Raw genomic sequence first — 18,407 nt, 5'->3', positions numbered from 1 at the left:
AAAATACCACGGAGACACAACAATGGAGCCACTGTTAGTGCACAAAAAATGGAGATTTCCTCCTATTATGTTAATAGTGGCAGGTTCATACAATGCAAACCATATGGAGGCCTCACTTTTCTCAGAGTTCTGAAACACGCTGCTAACTTTATCAATGAGAATAATTTGCACAGATTGACAAAACTCTGTCGTAACTCTGTTATGCAGTGTTTGTGTTTTCCTGTCTGTCAAGCAAGTAAGTGATCTTCACAGCTGATAATCACACCACAAGGAAGTTTAAAAGACCTTCAGAAGCTTTCTGCTACTCTCTGAAAGGGCGTTCAAAATGACAGCGTTTTGTAGCGACTAAGCGACCGGAAGCCATTGGTGGTTTCTGCCAACATGCTTGTCAAGATGACGCAATAAAATTGAGACAAGTTTAACTTCATGCCAGTGGTGGACGAAGTACACAAGTCAAGTACTTGAGTATAAGTACAGATAACCTATTAAAATAAGTACTCATTTTCGAGTTTACTTGAATAAAAGTACAAAAGTACTTTTTTTTTAATGTACTTAAGTATTAAAAGTAAAAAGTACTTTTTGATGAACAATATATTTATTCTAGCCAGCACTAGTCAGACTTGTCAATAAGCAGTAATAATTAGGGTTTGGAATCGTAAGAAATTCTCAGTTTCCGGTTCTGCCTAACGATTCCTATTCCGGTTCCATTAAAATAATTAAACGACAAATAAAAAATAGTAGTAAGGGGAAAATGCATAATTAACTACATTAACATGAGCTAATAATGAACTGCATTTCTACAGCATTTATTAATCTTTGTTAATGTTAATTTCAGTATTTACTAATACATTATTAAAATCAAGAGTTGTATTTGTTAACATTAATTAATGCACTGTGAACTAACATGAACAAACTATGAACGGCTGTATTTTTATTAACTAACATTAACAAATACATTAACAAATGTATTGCTCATGGTTAGTTCATAAATGAATCTTATTGTAAAGTGTTACCACAAATTAGATAAGAAGCTTGAACACATGTAAGTTTCAGATATTTTTGTAAGTTAGATTCATAAAGACTTTTTTCTGAAAGAATGATTCAGTGATAGACATTTTTTTAACAGTAGGCCTAATTTGTTGCCACCTAGTGGCGTAAAAATGCAATCTATACAGTCGTTACTTTCAGAACAGAAGGTAATTTATTATACATAAACATCAGTGTTTCTATCTGAATTATAAACTTTAGTATACTTCTGTTATAATTGGAATAGGCCTATTTGTCACACAGAAATAATGATACTGTGCGTTTGAAAAGATTGTTTGTGAAGCTGTTTATATCTACACATGACAACTCTCTTCAGATCAGTGGCAGCGTGAACGCAGATTTGAATATTGCAATTTTATTTTTGTCAAAAGTTTAATATACATGGGCGAACCATTGTCATTCAGGAATTAGATCATGTTGGTGATGAAATCGAGAACTTTATCTTTTAAAGATTAATCGTGCAGCTTTGGGCACCTCTCTCTCTCTCTCTCTCTCTCTCTCTGTGCATTGAAATCTTACGTATGTGAGTAGCGCTGCGCGAGGGCTTTTCAGTGCATTCATGATGTGAGATGTCTCTATTAAAGGATACGCTCCCCGCACTTCGCCCACCCATCACACCAGAACTGTTTTTGGAACCGAAACTTAGAAATCTTGCACGGTTCCGGTTCTTTTCAAAAAACACTACCGGTTCCGGGATGAGAACCGGTTCTTGATTCCCAACCCTAGTAATAATACTAATAAGAAAGATTAGTGTATACATTTAAAGGGGACCTATTATGCCCCTGTTTACAAGATGTAATATAAGTCTCAGGTGTCCCTAGAATGTGTCTGTGAAGTTTCAGCTCAAAATACCCCACAGATCATTTATTATACCATGTTGTAAATGGATATTTTTGAGTGGAAGGAAAAACATGCGGTTTTCGTGCATGAATCTTTAAATGCAAATGATCTCCTGGTCCCCACCCCACTTTCTAGAAGAGAAGACTGTACAGCTCGTGCCTCAGATATTCTGCCAGAAACTAACAAAACATCTGTTTGGTTTTGATTATCGTCTCTATCGCAGTCACACTCAAGTGACATTGCAGTTCTTCTTCATCAGGAAAGTTTATTATTTGCATGTGTTTTAAAGCCGTATAAGTCTAAACTTCTGATATATGGTTTTCTGAGCGCACACATCCGAAGCATGTGCACAGAAAGCTGGCTGTCAGATGGCACGTCTCGTGAGTATTAACCCCTTAAGACCGGATGGAGCGCCGGCGCTCCCATTTGCGTGTCTCTCTTTAAAAGCCAATAAAAATTGAATCCATATAGGTAGCACAAAAATTCTTTTTGCATACAAATCCAGAGACTTTAAACTTTCATATCAAGCCTCCAACATGCTTCTGTTGCGTTGTTTTCACCCTCTAATTGTCACGATCACCTGTGAGAGTGCCCATCAGCCACTAGAGGGCACTCCATCTTGGACTCTTGTTTTCACCCCTTGGACTACAATTCCCATATTCACCCCTGGACTCATTATTACACTCATTGCACTCAGCTGTTTTGTGTTTCATCATTAGTGTCTGTCTATTTATACTCAGTTGTGTCTGTCCTTGGTTGTGGTTTGTTGTATTTGTTATGTGCACTGTTTTATATCTCTGGCTTGTTGTTTTGTGGACTGATTACCTGGATTTTGACCTCTTGCCTGCCTTGGATTTACGTTTCTGGACTCCCCAATAAATACTTATGCTGCACTTGGATCTTTTACATCTTGTTCTTGTGCACCCGTGACAGAACAAACCACCACACAAAGGATCCAGCAGCATGAGTATTCGGATTAGTTCCCCAGCCTCCATTGGAGAGCGGATGGCTCTGGTTCGGGCAGTATTGGCGCTGCGACAGGAGGGGAGTGAGGTAGGGTGTTTTGCCCAATTTTTCTGGACATTTTCAAGAGGACTGCGGTATAATGATGAGGCGTTAAAAGGGATTTTTAATGGATGCCTCGACAACCCTCTGTCTCAGTGGGAGTTGGAGGGGCTCCAGACCCTGGATTTTTGGGGTTTCGTTTTCTACCTCGAGGATCGGGGTAGGAGAACCTCACCTAATCTACCAGTCAGTGAGTCCGTTCCCGCCTGTGAGTCCACTCCAGAGTCTTCAGAGGAGGTGGGCACTGAGCCTCAGCTTCACTCCGGTAAAGGGAGGAGGAGGAGAAGGAAGAAGGCTTCTTCCATCCTTCAAGGCCTGGAGTCAGCTCCAGCCAGTGAGCCCGCTCCAGCCAGTGAGCCCGCTCCAGCCAGTGAGCCCGCTCCAGCCAGTGAGCCCGCTCCAGCCAGTGAGCCCGCTCCAGCCAGTGAGCCCGCTCCAGCCAGTGAGTCCACTACAGAGCCCGCTCCAGCCAGTGAGTCCGCTCCAGCCAGTGAGTCCGCTACAGAGCCCGCTCCAGCCAGTGAGTCCGCTACAGAGCCCGCTCCAGCCAGTGAGTCCGCTACAGAGCCCGCTCCAGCCAGTGAGTCCGCTACAGAGCCCGCTCCAGCCAGTGAGTCCGCTCCAGCCAGTGAGTCCGCTACAGAGCCCGCTCCAGCCAGTGAGTCCGCTACAGAGCCCGCTCCAGCCAGTGAGTCCGCTACAGAGCCCGCTCCAGCCAGTGAGTCCGCTACAGAGCCCGCTCCAGCCAGTGAGTCCACTACAGAGCCCGCTCCAGCCAGTGAGTCCGCTCCAGCCAGTGAGCCCGCTCCAGCCAGTGAGTCCACTACAGAGCCCGCTCCAGCCAGTGAGTCCACTACAGAGCCCGCTCCAGCCAGTGAGTCCACTACAGAGCCCGCTCCAGCCAGTGAGTCCGCTCCAGCCAGTGAGCCCGCTCCAGCCAGTGAGTCCACTACAGAGCCCGCTCCAGCCAGTGAGTCCGCTCCAGCCAGTGAGCCCGCTCCAGCCAGTGAGCCCGCTCCAGCCAGTGAGTCCACTACAGAGCCCGCTCCAGCCAGTGAGTCCGCTCCAGCCAGTGAGTCCGCTCCAGCCAGTGAGTCCGCTCCAGCCAGTGAGTCCGCTCCAGCCAGTGAGTCCGCTCCAGCCAGTGAATCCTTGTTGGGTGAGCCACCGCCTCACCCTCATAAGCGGAGGAGAAGGAGGAAAAGGGCTTCCTCCGTCCGACAAGGCCTGGAGACCACTCTAGAGGTTGTCTGTGGGTTCTCCAAGCGCCTTGCCCTGCCGGCGCCAACGAAGCGCCTTGCCCTGCCGGCGCCAACGAAGCGCCTTGCCCTGCCGGCGCCAACGAAGCGCCTTGCCCTGCCGGCGCCAACGAAGCGCCTTGCCCTGCCGGCGCCAACGAAGCGCCTTGCCCTGCCGGCGCCAACGAAGCGCCTTGCCCTGCCGGCGCCAACGAAGCGCCTTGCCCTGCCGGCGCCAACGAAGCGCCTTGCCCTGCCGGCGTCGCCAGAGCAGCCGGAGCACGCTGCCGTCCCAGAGCAGCCCCAGCCGGAGCACGCTGCCGTCCCAGAGCAGCCCCAGCCTGAGCACGCGGCCGTCCCAGAGCAGCTCCAGCCTGAACACGTTGCCGTCCCTGAGCAGCTCCAGTCCGAACACGTTGCCATCCCAGAGCAGTTCCAGTCTGAGCCCGCTGCCGTCCCTGAGTCCTCCGCTCTCCCTGATACGACCACGGAGGCCGTCACCGAGCTGTCCGCTCTCCCTGATACGGCCACGGAGGCCGTCACCGAGCTGCTCGTTCTCCCTGATACGGCCACGAAGCACCCTTGGCCAGCCCTGTCGCCACCGCCCGGATCTTCTGTCCTGCCGCCATCATCCAAGCCTTCTGCCCTGCCGCCGCCGCCGCCCAGGCTTTCTGCCCTGCCGCCACTGCCCAGGCCGTCTGAACCGTTGGAACCAGCCTGGTCAGTTCCTCCGGCACCACCCTGGCAATCAGCCAGGATTCCAGACCCGCTGGAACCAGCCTGGTCAGTTCCTCCAGCGCCACCCTGGCAATCAGCCAGGACTCCAGAACCACTGGAACCAGCCTGGTCAGTTCCTCCAGCACCGCCCTGGCTATCTGTTGGGCACCCTGGATCTGGCCCACCATCCCTCCCCCTGATCCTCCTCCTGTCCACCTCCCTCCTGAGTTTTTTGTGTTTTTGTTTGTTTTTTGGTGGAGCGTCTGGTAGCCGCTCCTTTGAGGGGGGGTAATGTCACGATCACCTGTGAGAGTGCCCATCAGCCACTAGAGGGCACTCCATCTTGGACTCTTGTTTTCACCCCTTGGACTACAATTCCCATATTCACCCCTGGACTCATTATTACACTCATTGCACTCAGCTGTTTTGTGTTTCATCATTAGTGTCTGTCTATTTATACTCAGTTGTGTCTGTCCTTGGTTGTGGTTTGTTGTATTTGTTATGTGCACTGTTTTATATCTCTGGCTTGTTGTTTTGTGGACTGATTACCTGGATTTTGACCTCTTGCCTGCCTTGGATTTACGTTTCTGGACTCCCCAATAAATACTTATGCTGCACTTGGATCTTTTACATCTTGTTCTTGTGCACCCGTGACACTAATGAGTCTGAGAAATATGCGTTTACAACAAAAACAGCCCAGCCGCTAACTGAATACAAGTATGTATATTTCACTTGCTCATAACTTCATGAAAAATGCACAGATCATAAAAATGGCACATCAATATTTAAAGCAGATTCTCAAGATTAAAATGAATCCAAAATATATAATATATTGCGTTGATCACAAGATATTACTCACGGAATGATTTAACATACTTGGCTAAAAACATGTCTCTCATCTCTCCGGGATGCAGTGTGTATCCAATGTTCCCGGACCCATCCATGTTCGTTTTCCAACGTGGAATAACACAAAATAGATATCATTTTAAAGCTTAGAATCTCATCTTTTTAATGCATCTAACCATTTTGAAAAACTCCTAACGTGTGCTGAGAAGCACCGCTAAACCGGAGTGTACCGCCCGTTGGCGCCACCTGGCTGCGGAAAAGATGAACAACAATTTTTCAAACTATTCTTTATGCTATCACCACGAAATTTGAACCAGATGCAGCTCACATATAGGAGAGCATCACCAAAAAAAGAATTTTTTAGCGATCTTATTGCGTTCCAGAGTTATTCCATGTCAAATAAAAAAAAAGAAAAATTATTTAAAAAAAAATATATGTATTTTTTGTCTTTTATCAGCTTTTTCTCAGCAAGAAAATGTCCAAATGTAATGTAATTTATATTTTCTTAAAATTTAAAATGTTTTCTATCAAATGATACCTACCTTTTGACTCTCCTTGCTAGAGTTTTGGAGTTATGAGTCTTTACTTTTGTGTGTGTCGCTCAGAAAAAAAAAAAACTCTAAAAAAGCCTTCAGGTCTTAAAGGGTTAAACTAAGTTATCTTTCACCTGTTATTGTGCTTAAACTGTCAAATACATACAAGGTTATGGTAACAAACTGCTGCATGCTGTTAATATAAACCAAACAACAAAAGAAAAACAGAAAATCACTCACTGCTCTTTGATTTAATAACTTTAGTAACTTTAATAAGAATAAATGTTTTACTTGCTGCTGTTAAATGCTCTGGTGAGGAGATAGCCCTAACCCTAACTTTATACAGCTCACTCAGGGGAGGAGCTAAGCTAATAGGGCAGATTCCGTGCCAGTAAATGGGTGGGGCTTCCCTGAGAATAGAGAGAAATCTGTAACCGCTTGTTTGGACTGTTTTTGATTTATGGGGATTATAAAAAAAAAAAAAGGAGTGGGTAAATTTTTATCATTATAGGCTGGTTGTGTACACACACTGTGGACATACATCTGTGTTCAAACACCTTATACTAAAATATAAATTTACTGTTGGGTTTAAGTATTCAAAAAAGTGAAATAATATACCATATAGTATTTTAAAAATGGGGAAAATCTAAATTTGTGTAAATATGTGGCAACAAATAGTATAACAATACAATGTACAGATGTCACATGGGGCAAAATGCATTAACATTTTAAGAAGAATACTATGCAAACATACTAGTTTATATCATTTGAAACTGCTCCAGCAGTGGGAAAGATGCATGGGCATTAATTTGTTCGATATTACCAAAAATCACCTACCCCATACAGATGCGTCATGTCCACATTTAAACAGTTCAATGCACTTAAATAGCTTGCCCTTTTATAGGAGATTTAGTTCACAAAACTGACAGTCATGACACAAATATGATTTCATTGACAATAATTAGTATTTAAAAATTTGTAAGGAACTTAACTTTTTACATTCAAGCTCAGACGATAGCCCTGTTCTTGGCTCATTTTGACCGAAGTGTTCAATCAGTGAACGAACAGCTGAAAAATGGAGTTTGCAAATAAATTGTGGTGTTATTTGTGAACCAGTTCAGCAGTAGTGTTGTTTTTGGTATCCTGTTTTAATTTTAATTTTAATTTTAGTTTTAGTCTAGTCTTTGTGTCAAGCTGTCATTTTAGTTTTTATTAGTTTTAGTCACGTTTTAGTTTTTTTTTTTTTTTAGTCTAGTCAAGTTTCAGTCGACTAAAAGTCTAAGCATTTTAGTCTTATTTTAGTCAGAATTATCCTTGACTACTTTAGTCTAGTTTTAGTCGACGAAAACTGATGACATTTTCATTTCATTCTAGTTTTAGTCAATGAAAATTATTTTTTAGTCTCTTTTTAGTAATGCAATTCTATTTAACCCAATCAATATAGTACCTAGTAGTATAGACGAAACTAAAATTTTCTTTTAGCCAAACCCATTTTAAACAAGGTTATCTTATTATATTGTTACCTACATTATATAGATAATACCTTATAATGCCTTGAAATGTCTCTTATCCCTTTAAGACCTGGAGTTGTTTTTTTGTTTTTGTTTTCTGAGCGACAAATACAAAAGTAAAGACTCATAACTCCAAAACTGTATCAAGGAGAGTCAAAAGATAGGTATCATTTGATAGAACACTTTTTAATGTGCTAGAAAATATAAATTACATTAGGACATTTTCATGCTAAAAAAACTGCTGATAAAAGACAAAAAATATATATATTTAATTTTATAATTTTTCCTTTTTTTTTTATTTGACATGGAATAACTCAGGAAGGCAATAAGATCAGAGAAATTATTTTTTGGTGATGCTCTCCTACAGCTGCATCTTTTTCAGATTTTGTGGTGATAAAGTGTTATTCATTTTTTCGCAGCTAGATGGCGCCCATGGGCAGTAAACGCCGGTTTAGAGGCGCTTCTCAGCACTTGTTAGGAGTTTTTCGAAATGGTTAGATGCATTAAAAAGCTGAGTTTCTAAGTTTTAAGATGCATTTTTCATTAAGTTATGAGCACGTGAAATCTACATATTTACCTATATATCGGTCCCTTTCTCTATGTCAGAGGAAGTGACTTCGCCTGCGTCTGCGCAGTGCAACCTGATGCAGCCCCTGAAATGAGACACAGGAAACAGAAATACTGCAAAATAATAATAATAATAGCGCGACTAAACGAGACAAAATAACGTTATAACATTTTGTCTCGTCTCGTTTTGGTTAATGAAAATGAAGAGACATTTTAACATAGTTTTTATTTTGTAAACCACATTTAGTCTCGATTTTATTCGTCAACAATATTGCGTTATACATTTAATTATAGTCATCGTCACATGACCAGCATTTACGTTGCGTCTCGTCTTGTTTTCGTCACGTGATAAAGGTTCGTTGACGACGATATTTAGTCATAATTTTCGTTGACGGAAGCAACACTATTCAGTAGGTAAATTGGAAAGAATCAACTCGATTCATGAATCAGACATCACTCTTGCGTCTCAGAGGGGGTGTCAATTTCAGTTCGAAATAACGAGGAATGATGTTTTTTTTTTTAATTTTTTTTATGGAATGTAGTGGAGTAAAAAGTACAATATTATGCTTGTGATGCAGTGAAGTAAAAGTAAATGTTTCCCAAAATAAAAATACTCTGATTAAGTACAGATGCTTGAAAAATGTACACTTTATTGTTCTATAAGATTGGTCTTTTCGCTTTTGAATTCGCAATTACATATACTCTGTGTATAGGCTTGTAATTTGGAGGCATCAGGGAGCCGCTAACTATATAATGGTATTTGAAATCACTTTTGAATATGTGCTCATTTTTCCCTTTTACGATCAAATTTGCAATTACACATACTTTATAGAGAGCTGCGATACTGACAGCACATTTTACAAGATGGTATTTGTCGATGACATTTAGGATCTGTTGTGCACCAAATCCTCCACCATCGTCTTGTCAGCCATCTCCTTACTCTCGTCACGTGATAAGTGAAGTCTGACTCCTGCTGCGACTCTGCAGCTCGTGCTGTATGGAACGGAACAGACACTTTCAGTTTTTTTAATTGTAGCATCCGTTGTCCAACTAAACAAAATGGTTTTTATTTCTATTAAAAAAAGCAAGTAATGTAATTGGTATACGACCAAATACTGTGTAACACCGGTAAGACCGACTACTGCAGCAAGCCTATATTACAGTATTTATTAATGTAATGTTTATTAGAAACAAATATGGCAATTGTTTGAACCTCAGAATTCACATACAGATTTGACATAAATTTGATTCTGTTTGTTCAACAGGTTTTTCCCCAAGCCTTATTTTGCGATTACCCTACAGAAATAGTTCACCAAAATTGAAGATTCTGTCACAATTTACTCCTCATTTAATTCCAAAACTCCTATGACTTTTTTCTTCCACAAAACACAAGCAAGCAAACAAGACTGCTTTTCATGCAGGAACACTGAACAAGTTTTCAAGCTTCAAAAAGAATGCCAATGCACTGCAGACGTATCATAAAAGTGTATTTCAAGTCTTCTGATTTCTGCAATATCTTTGTGCAGAAAACAGACTTTAAATATGTTTCCATATCCAATGACAATCTTCCCCTAAGTTGTTAACTCCTGCCACAGAGTCATGGCCTGGACCTCGAAAACCAGATCAGCTGTATTCGTGAGTGAACCAAAAGCATCATTAGGAAACTTCGGTTGCAGGTTCTGTCATTACCGAAACCATAGTGCTAACGAACATTTGCAACCAGCATTGCAAAGTGCACAGATTGCAAACCCAGCTAACAGGAAACGTTCTCAGAACAGTGGCTATTAACGTTCTGGCAAGGTTCTCTCAAAGTTATTAGCAAACATCCTTCCACTAACATTAATACATATTTAAGGGGTTAGTTCACCCAAAAATTAAAACCCTCATGTCGTTCCACACTCGTAAGACCTTTGTTCATCTTCAGAACACAAATGAAGATATTTTTTATGAAATCCGAGAGGTATATTCTCATTCATAGACAGCAATTTAACTGACACTTTCAAGGTTTTCTCTGTTAAAACAGTCGACGTGACTGCAGTGGTTCAACCTTAATGTTATGAAGCGATGAGAATACTTTTTGTGCACAAAAACAAAACACAAATAACGACTTTATTCAACAATATCTTCTCTTCTGTGTCATTCTCATACTTTGTTTACATCCAGCACCTCCAGGTTCTATGTCAGACCGGTGACTCATTATTGGTCGGCTCCTGTATCAGCATCACACGCATGTGTCGTGCTGATCACATGATCAGCTTTGGCCAATACTGAGCCGGCATTCGGACATAAACACGGAAGCCTTCACTGTGCTAACTGCGGCAACTACGTAAGGATAATGACAAGGAAGAGAAGAGATTGTTGGATAAAGTCATTAAGTTTGTTTTGTTTTTGGGCACCAAAAGTATTCTCGTCGCTTCATAAAATTAAGTTTGAACCACTGTAGTCACGTCGACTGTTTTAACGATGTCTTTAGTACCTTTCTGGACATTGAAAGTGGTGGTTAAATTTCTGTCTATGGAGGAGTCATATACCTCTCAGATTTCATCAAAAATATCGTAATTTATGTTCTGAAGATGAGCGAAGGTCTTACGGGTGTGAAACGACATGAGGTTGAGTAATTAATGACAGAATTTTCATTTTTAGGTGAACTAACCTTTTAAAGGGACTTAAATCCTGCCCCAACCTCATGCAATTGGTCAGATGTCCAGAAGCAGACATGTCAGGCTGCTCAAACATTTTGTTTTAAAAGCTCTATAGTGTTTACACTGTCTAGGACAGTCAACCAACAAATGGCTTGAGACTTAAATGATTAAATCCCATGACTTGCACAGTGCTTATGAGTGGGTATGCATCCATAAATCAGCTTTGTAAACAACACACACACAGCATCTGTAAGACGGTTCTTTCCTTTTATGCAAGTCAATAACCAGAGTATTTTTATTCTGTTCTTACAGATTTTTTGTCTTGGTGTGGGCAACATTTGCAGTTTCTTTGTGTCTCCCTAGCAGTAGTGTGGCTCACTGCGGCCTCTCGCAACCGTTAGCCTGGTCACCACCAGCTGCTGATGAAAGGGAATGGGATATATAGGGTGGAAAGTGTGTGGGCTGTGCCAGCAGGAGGAAGTTGAAGGGTCCAGATCCAGAGGAAAGCTCTCAGTGACTCTTCTCTCAGGAAGGATGCATGTCAGGAGCAGCCTGTAAAACAGCAGGGGTATGACATAAGTTAGAAGCAGCATATGGAGGCAGGTTTGCTATTTAAAGGAAGCAATGACATAATTTTTTTTTTTATTGTTTAATATAACATATGCATCTGGCAGACACCTTCAAGGTATACATTTGATCAGTTCATGCATTCCCTGGGAGTTAAACCCATTACTTTGGCGTTGCTAGCGTCCAACTGAGTTAACAGCTGATCTTCTGTTGGTGTCTGTATGCATCTTCAGCAGACAACTCCAGCTTGAGCAGGGTCATTTAGACAGCCGAGGGATGCTCATATTGTGGATGCAGATTATGACCAGTGTCCAGCTGTGTCAAATGAGTTTATGTAATTCAACAGAAAGACTAAGGCTTTCATGTTTCTTGTACATTAATGGATAAAGCATGCCTAGATGCAAGGATTTATGCTGGCTTTAACATGACCAAGCCATTTTATGGATTTCAGCTGCATTTTGCAGATTAGTTATTTTAATGTCGTTTAAGGAGTGAAAAGACATTATGAAACTAATGGCTATATTCAGAAAAGCATATCACTATTGATTTTTCTCATACTATTTTTTCAGGATCTAGTATGTATTATGCAATGCAATGCATTCAGTGTGCAGCCTATATGTGTTTTTCAGTGGTTGATGTCGATACCAATGTCTAGAAACCAGGGTGACTGTTCAGTATAATCAATATATAATGCTCTCAAAAGGCCAAATATTGGCTGGTATATCAATGTATAGCTCCAATTGACCATATGTGTGAGAAATGAGCCACTAACCCTAACCCAAGGAGGGCTATCATCACATAAATTAATATGTTTACATTTTTAACCTGATTTTGTGTTAAAAAGATTGGCAGAAAAGAAATAAAAATGTGAAATTTGAAATAATACTTTATTATTTATGACATTGGAAATAGAAGGGCAGGTGCCCAATTACTTTTTCCGCAATTCACTCCATTTTCACAGACAGTGGCTTTGTCTTGGGTTTAAACCCTGACTACTAGATGGCAATGTTGTTATCTATGAATGTAAAACCGTGACACAGAGAAGTGCAAGGGTGCACCGCTAACATCAGCATTAGCAAACCCAGCTCACTAGTTACCACCAATGGACGACGAAAGAATTATTCCAGTGCCCACTGTGGTGTACACTACATAGCTGAAGTGTGGACTCATTTGTTTTTTGCAGAATAAGCTATGCCAAAATCAAATACTCAGAGAACACATCAAATCTAAGAGAACACTTAAGGCCCAAATTTACTCGGGGCGAAATTAATTTTTGCTTTTCGCTTAGGGGTGAAAAGAAATTGGAAATACCATTGCAGGGATATACTGTTAGCAAACAACCCAACACTGAAGAGAGCGACGTTTAGATGAATATGTAAATATGTGCTTTGTGCTTTCCTCTCAATAACAAAATAAACGCACAGCAGAAATGACAGCAGTGAGAAAACAACAGTTTGATCATAGCAATGTGGATACGTTTGCACAAGTTCTGTGAACAGTATTAGCGGTATTGACACAATACAGAACATTTTCATGCTGCAGAAATAGTATGATAGTATTCTAATTAGAACATAGATTGTCTCACAGTGTGGCTGGTTTGCCAGAACATTGACTGTTCGCAAATCCATTTTATGTGAACCTTCTCTACATGATATGTTGTGGACTAACAGTGAATCAACAGTTCACTCTTATTCTTATTTTTGCCTTTCATGATTTCAGCTGATATTCTTTTTGATGGGGAGTGTGTTGAGGTGAATTCATTGTGTTGAGTGATTGTGGGACCCTGGTCTGGAGTCAGTACACAGCTGTTCCAGAGCCAGACAGGTGACATTGGGGCAATGCCAAAAACAGTGGCCGTGAGTTTCATTGGCCCTGGCATTACGGACAGTATTGTTTTAGGTACATTGTGTGTCGGGACCCAGCCGGGAAGCAGCTGTGTCACATGGATTTTTTCAGACGTGTTAGTTGGCAGTGAGGCGTAACCCCATCCAGACCCTTCACCAAGGGGCATCTTTGATCCTCACCCATCTATTCCTATCTCCCCCTCTCTTCCTCTCCACCATCTTTCATCCCCTCGTTTCTGATATCCAATATTTCCATTTGGCCTGTTGTGAAAGGCTTCAGAAATGTTTCCTGAGAGCTAGCAAACTCCAAAGAACTGTTTGGTTTAAAAAAAAAAAAAAAAAAAAAAAAAGATATAGATGTTTCCTGCTAGACAGAGAGACAATATCCCTGGAAATGTGCGAGACACAGAATGCTGGTATTTAATAAACTTTAACATTAAATGTGTCATGAAATGCGTTGTTTTAATGTTTTATAATGTGTCCTGTGGTGCACTTATAATGTTAGTATGCTTTTTACATCCAAAATTGTCATAATTTATAAATAAAAGAAATTTTTCCTACCCTGATTTTAGCCCTCTGGTTTGAACGCTCTTGTTTTAAGGGGCGTGTCTGCTGAGAGACTTCAGTGTAAATGCCCACTGCTGTAATTGGCTGAAATCTTTCCATTTGAAATAGCCAAGTATTACTCTCTTTTAGCGTGTTTTTACTATTACAGCTCTCAAGTTTAACTAACTGTGAAAAGTGTTGCATTACAGTTAGATCTATGGCATTATATTTAGATAGTGGCATGAAAGGTTGCAGAGATGAACACTGTAGACATGTTGTTGAGCGCATGAAAGCATCTCGTTATTGCAACTCAATTTTTTCACACTAACAAATGCTTTCATCTTCACTAACAGTGCAAACGCGATATAGCTAAAAGATTCGTTGAATAAAACGGGAGTTTTGCGCGTCAGTCACTGATAAACTCTGCTCTAAAGCGCTGCTCCAACAATTGCAAAGGAGACTTTCTTTGATCGCTTTCTTTATATAATTTAATCACCGTTAAATAACAGATTATTTTCATCCTACCAAGAGAAACAACGCAAGTTGACGTTTAGTCAATCTCAATCTGGTTTAGCACCACGTAGGCCTGTTACTTAGGCTACCTATTCTATTGCATGTCATGTGTGAATCGGTGGGCGGGGCTAAACAGGCAGTGATGAAGTAGGCGTTGATCTTCTTCTGCAGAGGCGGTGCTTGCTGCCCTTTGACGTCATAGATCCCCACTTTGAAAATCCTGTCGTTTGCTGGGTCTGGTGTCAATTAAAGCTTTTATTGGACTAACATGGAAGTTTTCAGCTCTAAAACTTACAGGATATTCTTAAAGTATGATGACCTCTTATATGTCAAAAGCTCAAGGAAAATTTGATTTCTCAGTTCATCACCCCTTTAAAAGTGTTAAAGAGGCCATATTATGCCCTTTTTACAAAGTCTTTTGTTTGGTTTTCATGCTTGAATGAAACAACACCTTATTTTTCACATATTTTACATTGTTACATCACCTCTCCTCCCAGTCTGCCAGTAACGCTCTGGGCTGCTTTTCTCAAAAGCTTTGTAAGCCTAAGTAGATTGTAGCACCAATTGTCTCTACAATCAAGTTAGCGCACAATGCTTTTATGAAACGCAGGCCTATTTAGTTCCTGTCTCTGTGAAGCCCCTCCTCCCAAAAGCACAATGTGCTCTGATTGGTCAGCTGGGCCAGTGTGTTGTGATCAATCAACCGATTCGAGCATGTTTCGGAAGCACACTACTAATGAGATTCAACAGACTGAATGAAAAACGAAAAATGTGCCGTTTTCTCATTGTTCTACTTTCAGTCTTACAGTAAATCAAAAAATGAATGAACAAATGATACACGGACCCTGAATGAACACAGATCCTCTATGGTTTTTTCACCTTTAGTGTAAAGCCAGATGCACACTGTGCGATTTATAATAGTCCTTTAAGATTGTTGCTTGTCATACTGTACAAACATTATTCTCTTGTCACACTGTGGGATCTCAGCTGTCATTAATGTCAGACTGTATGACAGTCAAGGCTTAAGTCTGTGGGTATTTATTACATTATTATACGTATATGTGTATATATATATATATATATATATATATATATATATATATATATATATATATATATATATATATATATATATATATATATAAATATATTTATGTTTTATCCATCAATTCACATGATTTCAGGTATCATTCATGCTCATAGTGCAAAAGATTCAAATCTGTAACAGTTTACAAGTTACAGTGATGCTTGCCTTAGTAAAGGGAATTATTAATCATTATGCTATGCATGATTGTTTATATCATTGCAAAAATATAAATTGTATTATTAGCTGTATATATAACGTAAGATATATGATATCCAACTTTATTCCAATACATACAGTACATTCATGTAAAGCAATATATACAGTAAGTTTCAACTGCTTGATTTTTTTTTTTTTGTAGCTATATTATCACCCAGCTCTTTATATAAAGTTATATATACAAGTATGTCCATCTTTATCCTCGTACATACAGAATATCTTGTGTTATGGCAAGATATACTATATAGAAAATCTCAACTGCTTGATTGCTTGCATCATCGCAAAATATTCTTACCCAGCTCTAATCTGCTAAATGCCACTATAAAGCGTGAAGATATTAAGATTTTATAAACATTAACATCATGATGATTTTGATGTGAAGCTGCTTTGAAGAAATGTGTATTGTAAAAAGTGCTACATAAATACATGTTTACACAAATACAACTTGGCTTGACATATTCAATGATTCTTTCTCTAAATACTCTCAAAACCCCTGCAAGTTTAAAGAAGACCTGATGTAGATCCCAGAGATTCCAGAGTACACCAGGGACATGTCAGTGTGAAATATTCTGAATGGGAGGGTGTTTGGTGATTCTTGATAAGAGGAAATACCTCAGAATTGGCTGTGATCACCATATCCTGACAGGACTTCTCACCTCTGACTGTGTGACTATTCCACTTTGGAATGTTTATGCTTTCCTCTAAACTTAGTTGACTAACTGAACTAGTACCAACTAATATACCAGGTCAATTGCTCAAATTCCTGACCATAATGGAGCTAAAAATTGCTAGTAAATATCAACAAGTAATTCTAAAGAAAAAGTAAGTAACACAGAGAATTAAAAATGAAGGAAGGCTGAAATAATATTTGCTTGTAAAAAAGTACTCAAATAATCTTTGGTTTATTACAGTTTTGGAAAATCATTTTTACAGTGTATTTGTTTTGTAGGTTTTATTAAATATTTCTATATTTGCTCTGTTTTTATGGGTATGTTTAGGTGTAACTACTCACGCTCGCTCCGATTCAAACCAGCGTCACCGCCATGGGATGTGGGTGCGTTAACACGGACGCTAAAGACCACAGCCTCTAGCGTCAGTCCCTAGTACGCCTCTTGAGGCCAGAGGAGTGAGGTTTACCTGCACAGCTCTTTACTAGTTGGCCTCCATTACAAAGCTATGTTAAAAATGCAAAGAAATAAAAAAGGTCATATAAGCAAGGTTAATCAGCCCTCTCTATCTTGCAAGTCATTTTCTTTTAGTGTTTGGCATTTTTTCCACGTGGAGAAGAGCTGTGGTGGAGGAAGTGGAGAACAGTAGTGTGACTCATCACTGTGGGCTTGATTTCAACAGATGTTTTACAGACCTTCCCTTTGCAGGGCTAATATTCCAGGCGCTCTGCTCTGCATGCCTCCCAGCTTTAGTAATCTCCTTAGAGGGGAGCCATTGTTGAAAAACAAGGCCTGGATGTTTCTTTCTGTCTCCCTCTCTTGTCATATTGTCTTTGGCTCTAGCACAGGAATTAGGATTCATCACACATCATTATATGGATCTCTGGAATACCTGATTTTGATTGTTCGTGTGTGGCATTGAGTGCTCAGATATTATTGTGCAATGACTGCTAATATTCCATAATTTTCCATAGCAACATACCGATGCTACTTTCATATGCTGTTCTTTTCATATCAACACTCTAGATGGATGGATGGATGGATGAATGGATAGATACTCTCAAAAGTTTACAATATGAAATGAAAAGTTCTGATGAAGAAAAAAAGCTCTTTTGATATTTGATTTGATTATTAATAACATATCCCATCCTCCCCTCCTCAGTTCCCAGAATGTGGATTCTTTGGCTTGTACGATAAGATCTTGCTCTTCCGCCATGATCTGAACTCAGACAACATCCTCCAGCGGCTAACGTCGGCAGAGGATATCCATGAGGGAGATCTGATTGAGGTTGTCCTGTCTGGTGAGTTATACTAGCTGTGCCTTTTCATAATATGCATTGTATGAGAAACAAGTATTACTTTAAAATAACGCCATCACCATTCTTATAAATTTCATGTATATAATTCTTATGTATTCCATTTATCATACACCACTGTTCAAACGTTTAGGGTCAGCACAATGTTGTTGTTTTTTTTTTTAAACAAATTAATACTTTTATTCAGCAAGAATTGATCAAAATAAACCGTAAACACAATTAGCCTTTTTCACAAGAATTGGAAATCACTTCTTACCTTTTCTGTTTTGTCTGTTTTCCAAGTAGCTGTTGTATAATCTACATAGAAATTATTTTCTACTTGTTTGTAGCTTATAGGGCCACTCAGACCGTTGCTTGAATTTACCGGAGGGTGGTTTTATTTCACCAGCTGTCATACAGTTTAGGCTACTCAGCTACTCATTCAGAAATTCCCTAGCTCGTATCACCATACAACAAACATTATTTATATAATTTATTCATAAAAAATCAAAACTCCCAATATAAGCTGTAATCATCAAAATGAAAACAAAAAAGTCTGGAAATATTTTACTTTGTCTAATAAATCTATAATATATTTCAGTTTTACTTTTTGAAATAAATTACAGAAAAAAATAACTTTTTCATGATATTCTAATTTATTGAGA

At 39.9% G+C, this 18,407-nt stretch overlaps 1 protein-coding gene across 2 annotated transcripts in view; it reads left to right on the top strand.

Moving 5' to 3' along the window:
* The window catches only part of prkd3 (protein kinase D3), a 93,787-nt gene that overhangs the window by 26,774 nt on the left and 48,606 nt on the right, over positions 1-18,407 (top strand). The window contains exon 3 of one of the 2 annotated variants that reach the window (XM_048190545.1): positions 17,610-17,748. In XM_048190545.1, coding sequence (XP_048046502.1) covers positions 17,610-17,748 — 139 coding nt within the window. Of the gene's footprint in view, positions 1-17,609; positions 17,749-18,407 lie in introns of those variants that run through there. The other variant, XM_048190546.1, reaches the window with a different exon arrangement.

The sequence above is a fragment of the Megalobrama amblycephala genome, linkage group LG5 (genome assembly GCF_018812025.1).
Source record: "Megalobrama amblycephala isolate DHTTF-2021 linkage group LG5, ASM1881202v1, whole genome shotgun sequence".
NCBI classification, from domain to species: Eukaryota; Metazoa; Chordata; class Actinopteri; order Cypriniformes; family Xenocyprididae; genus Megalobrama; species Megalobrama amblycephala.
The sequence above is the reverse complement of the archived record's forward strand: the minus strand, read 5'-3'. Positions and strand labels throughout refer to the sequence as shown.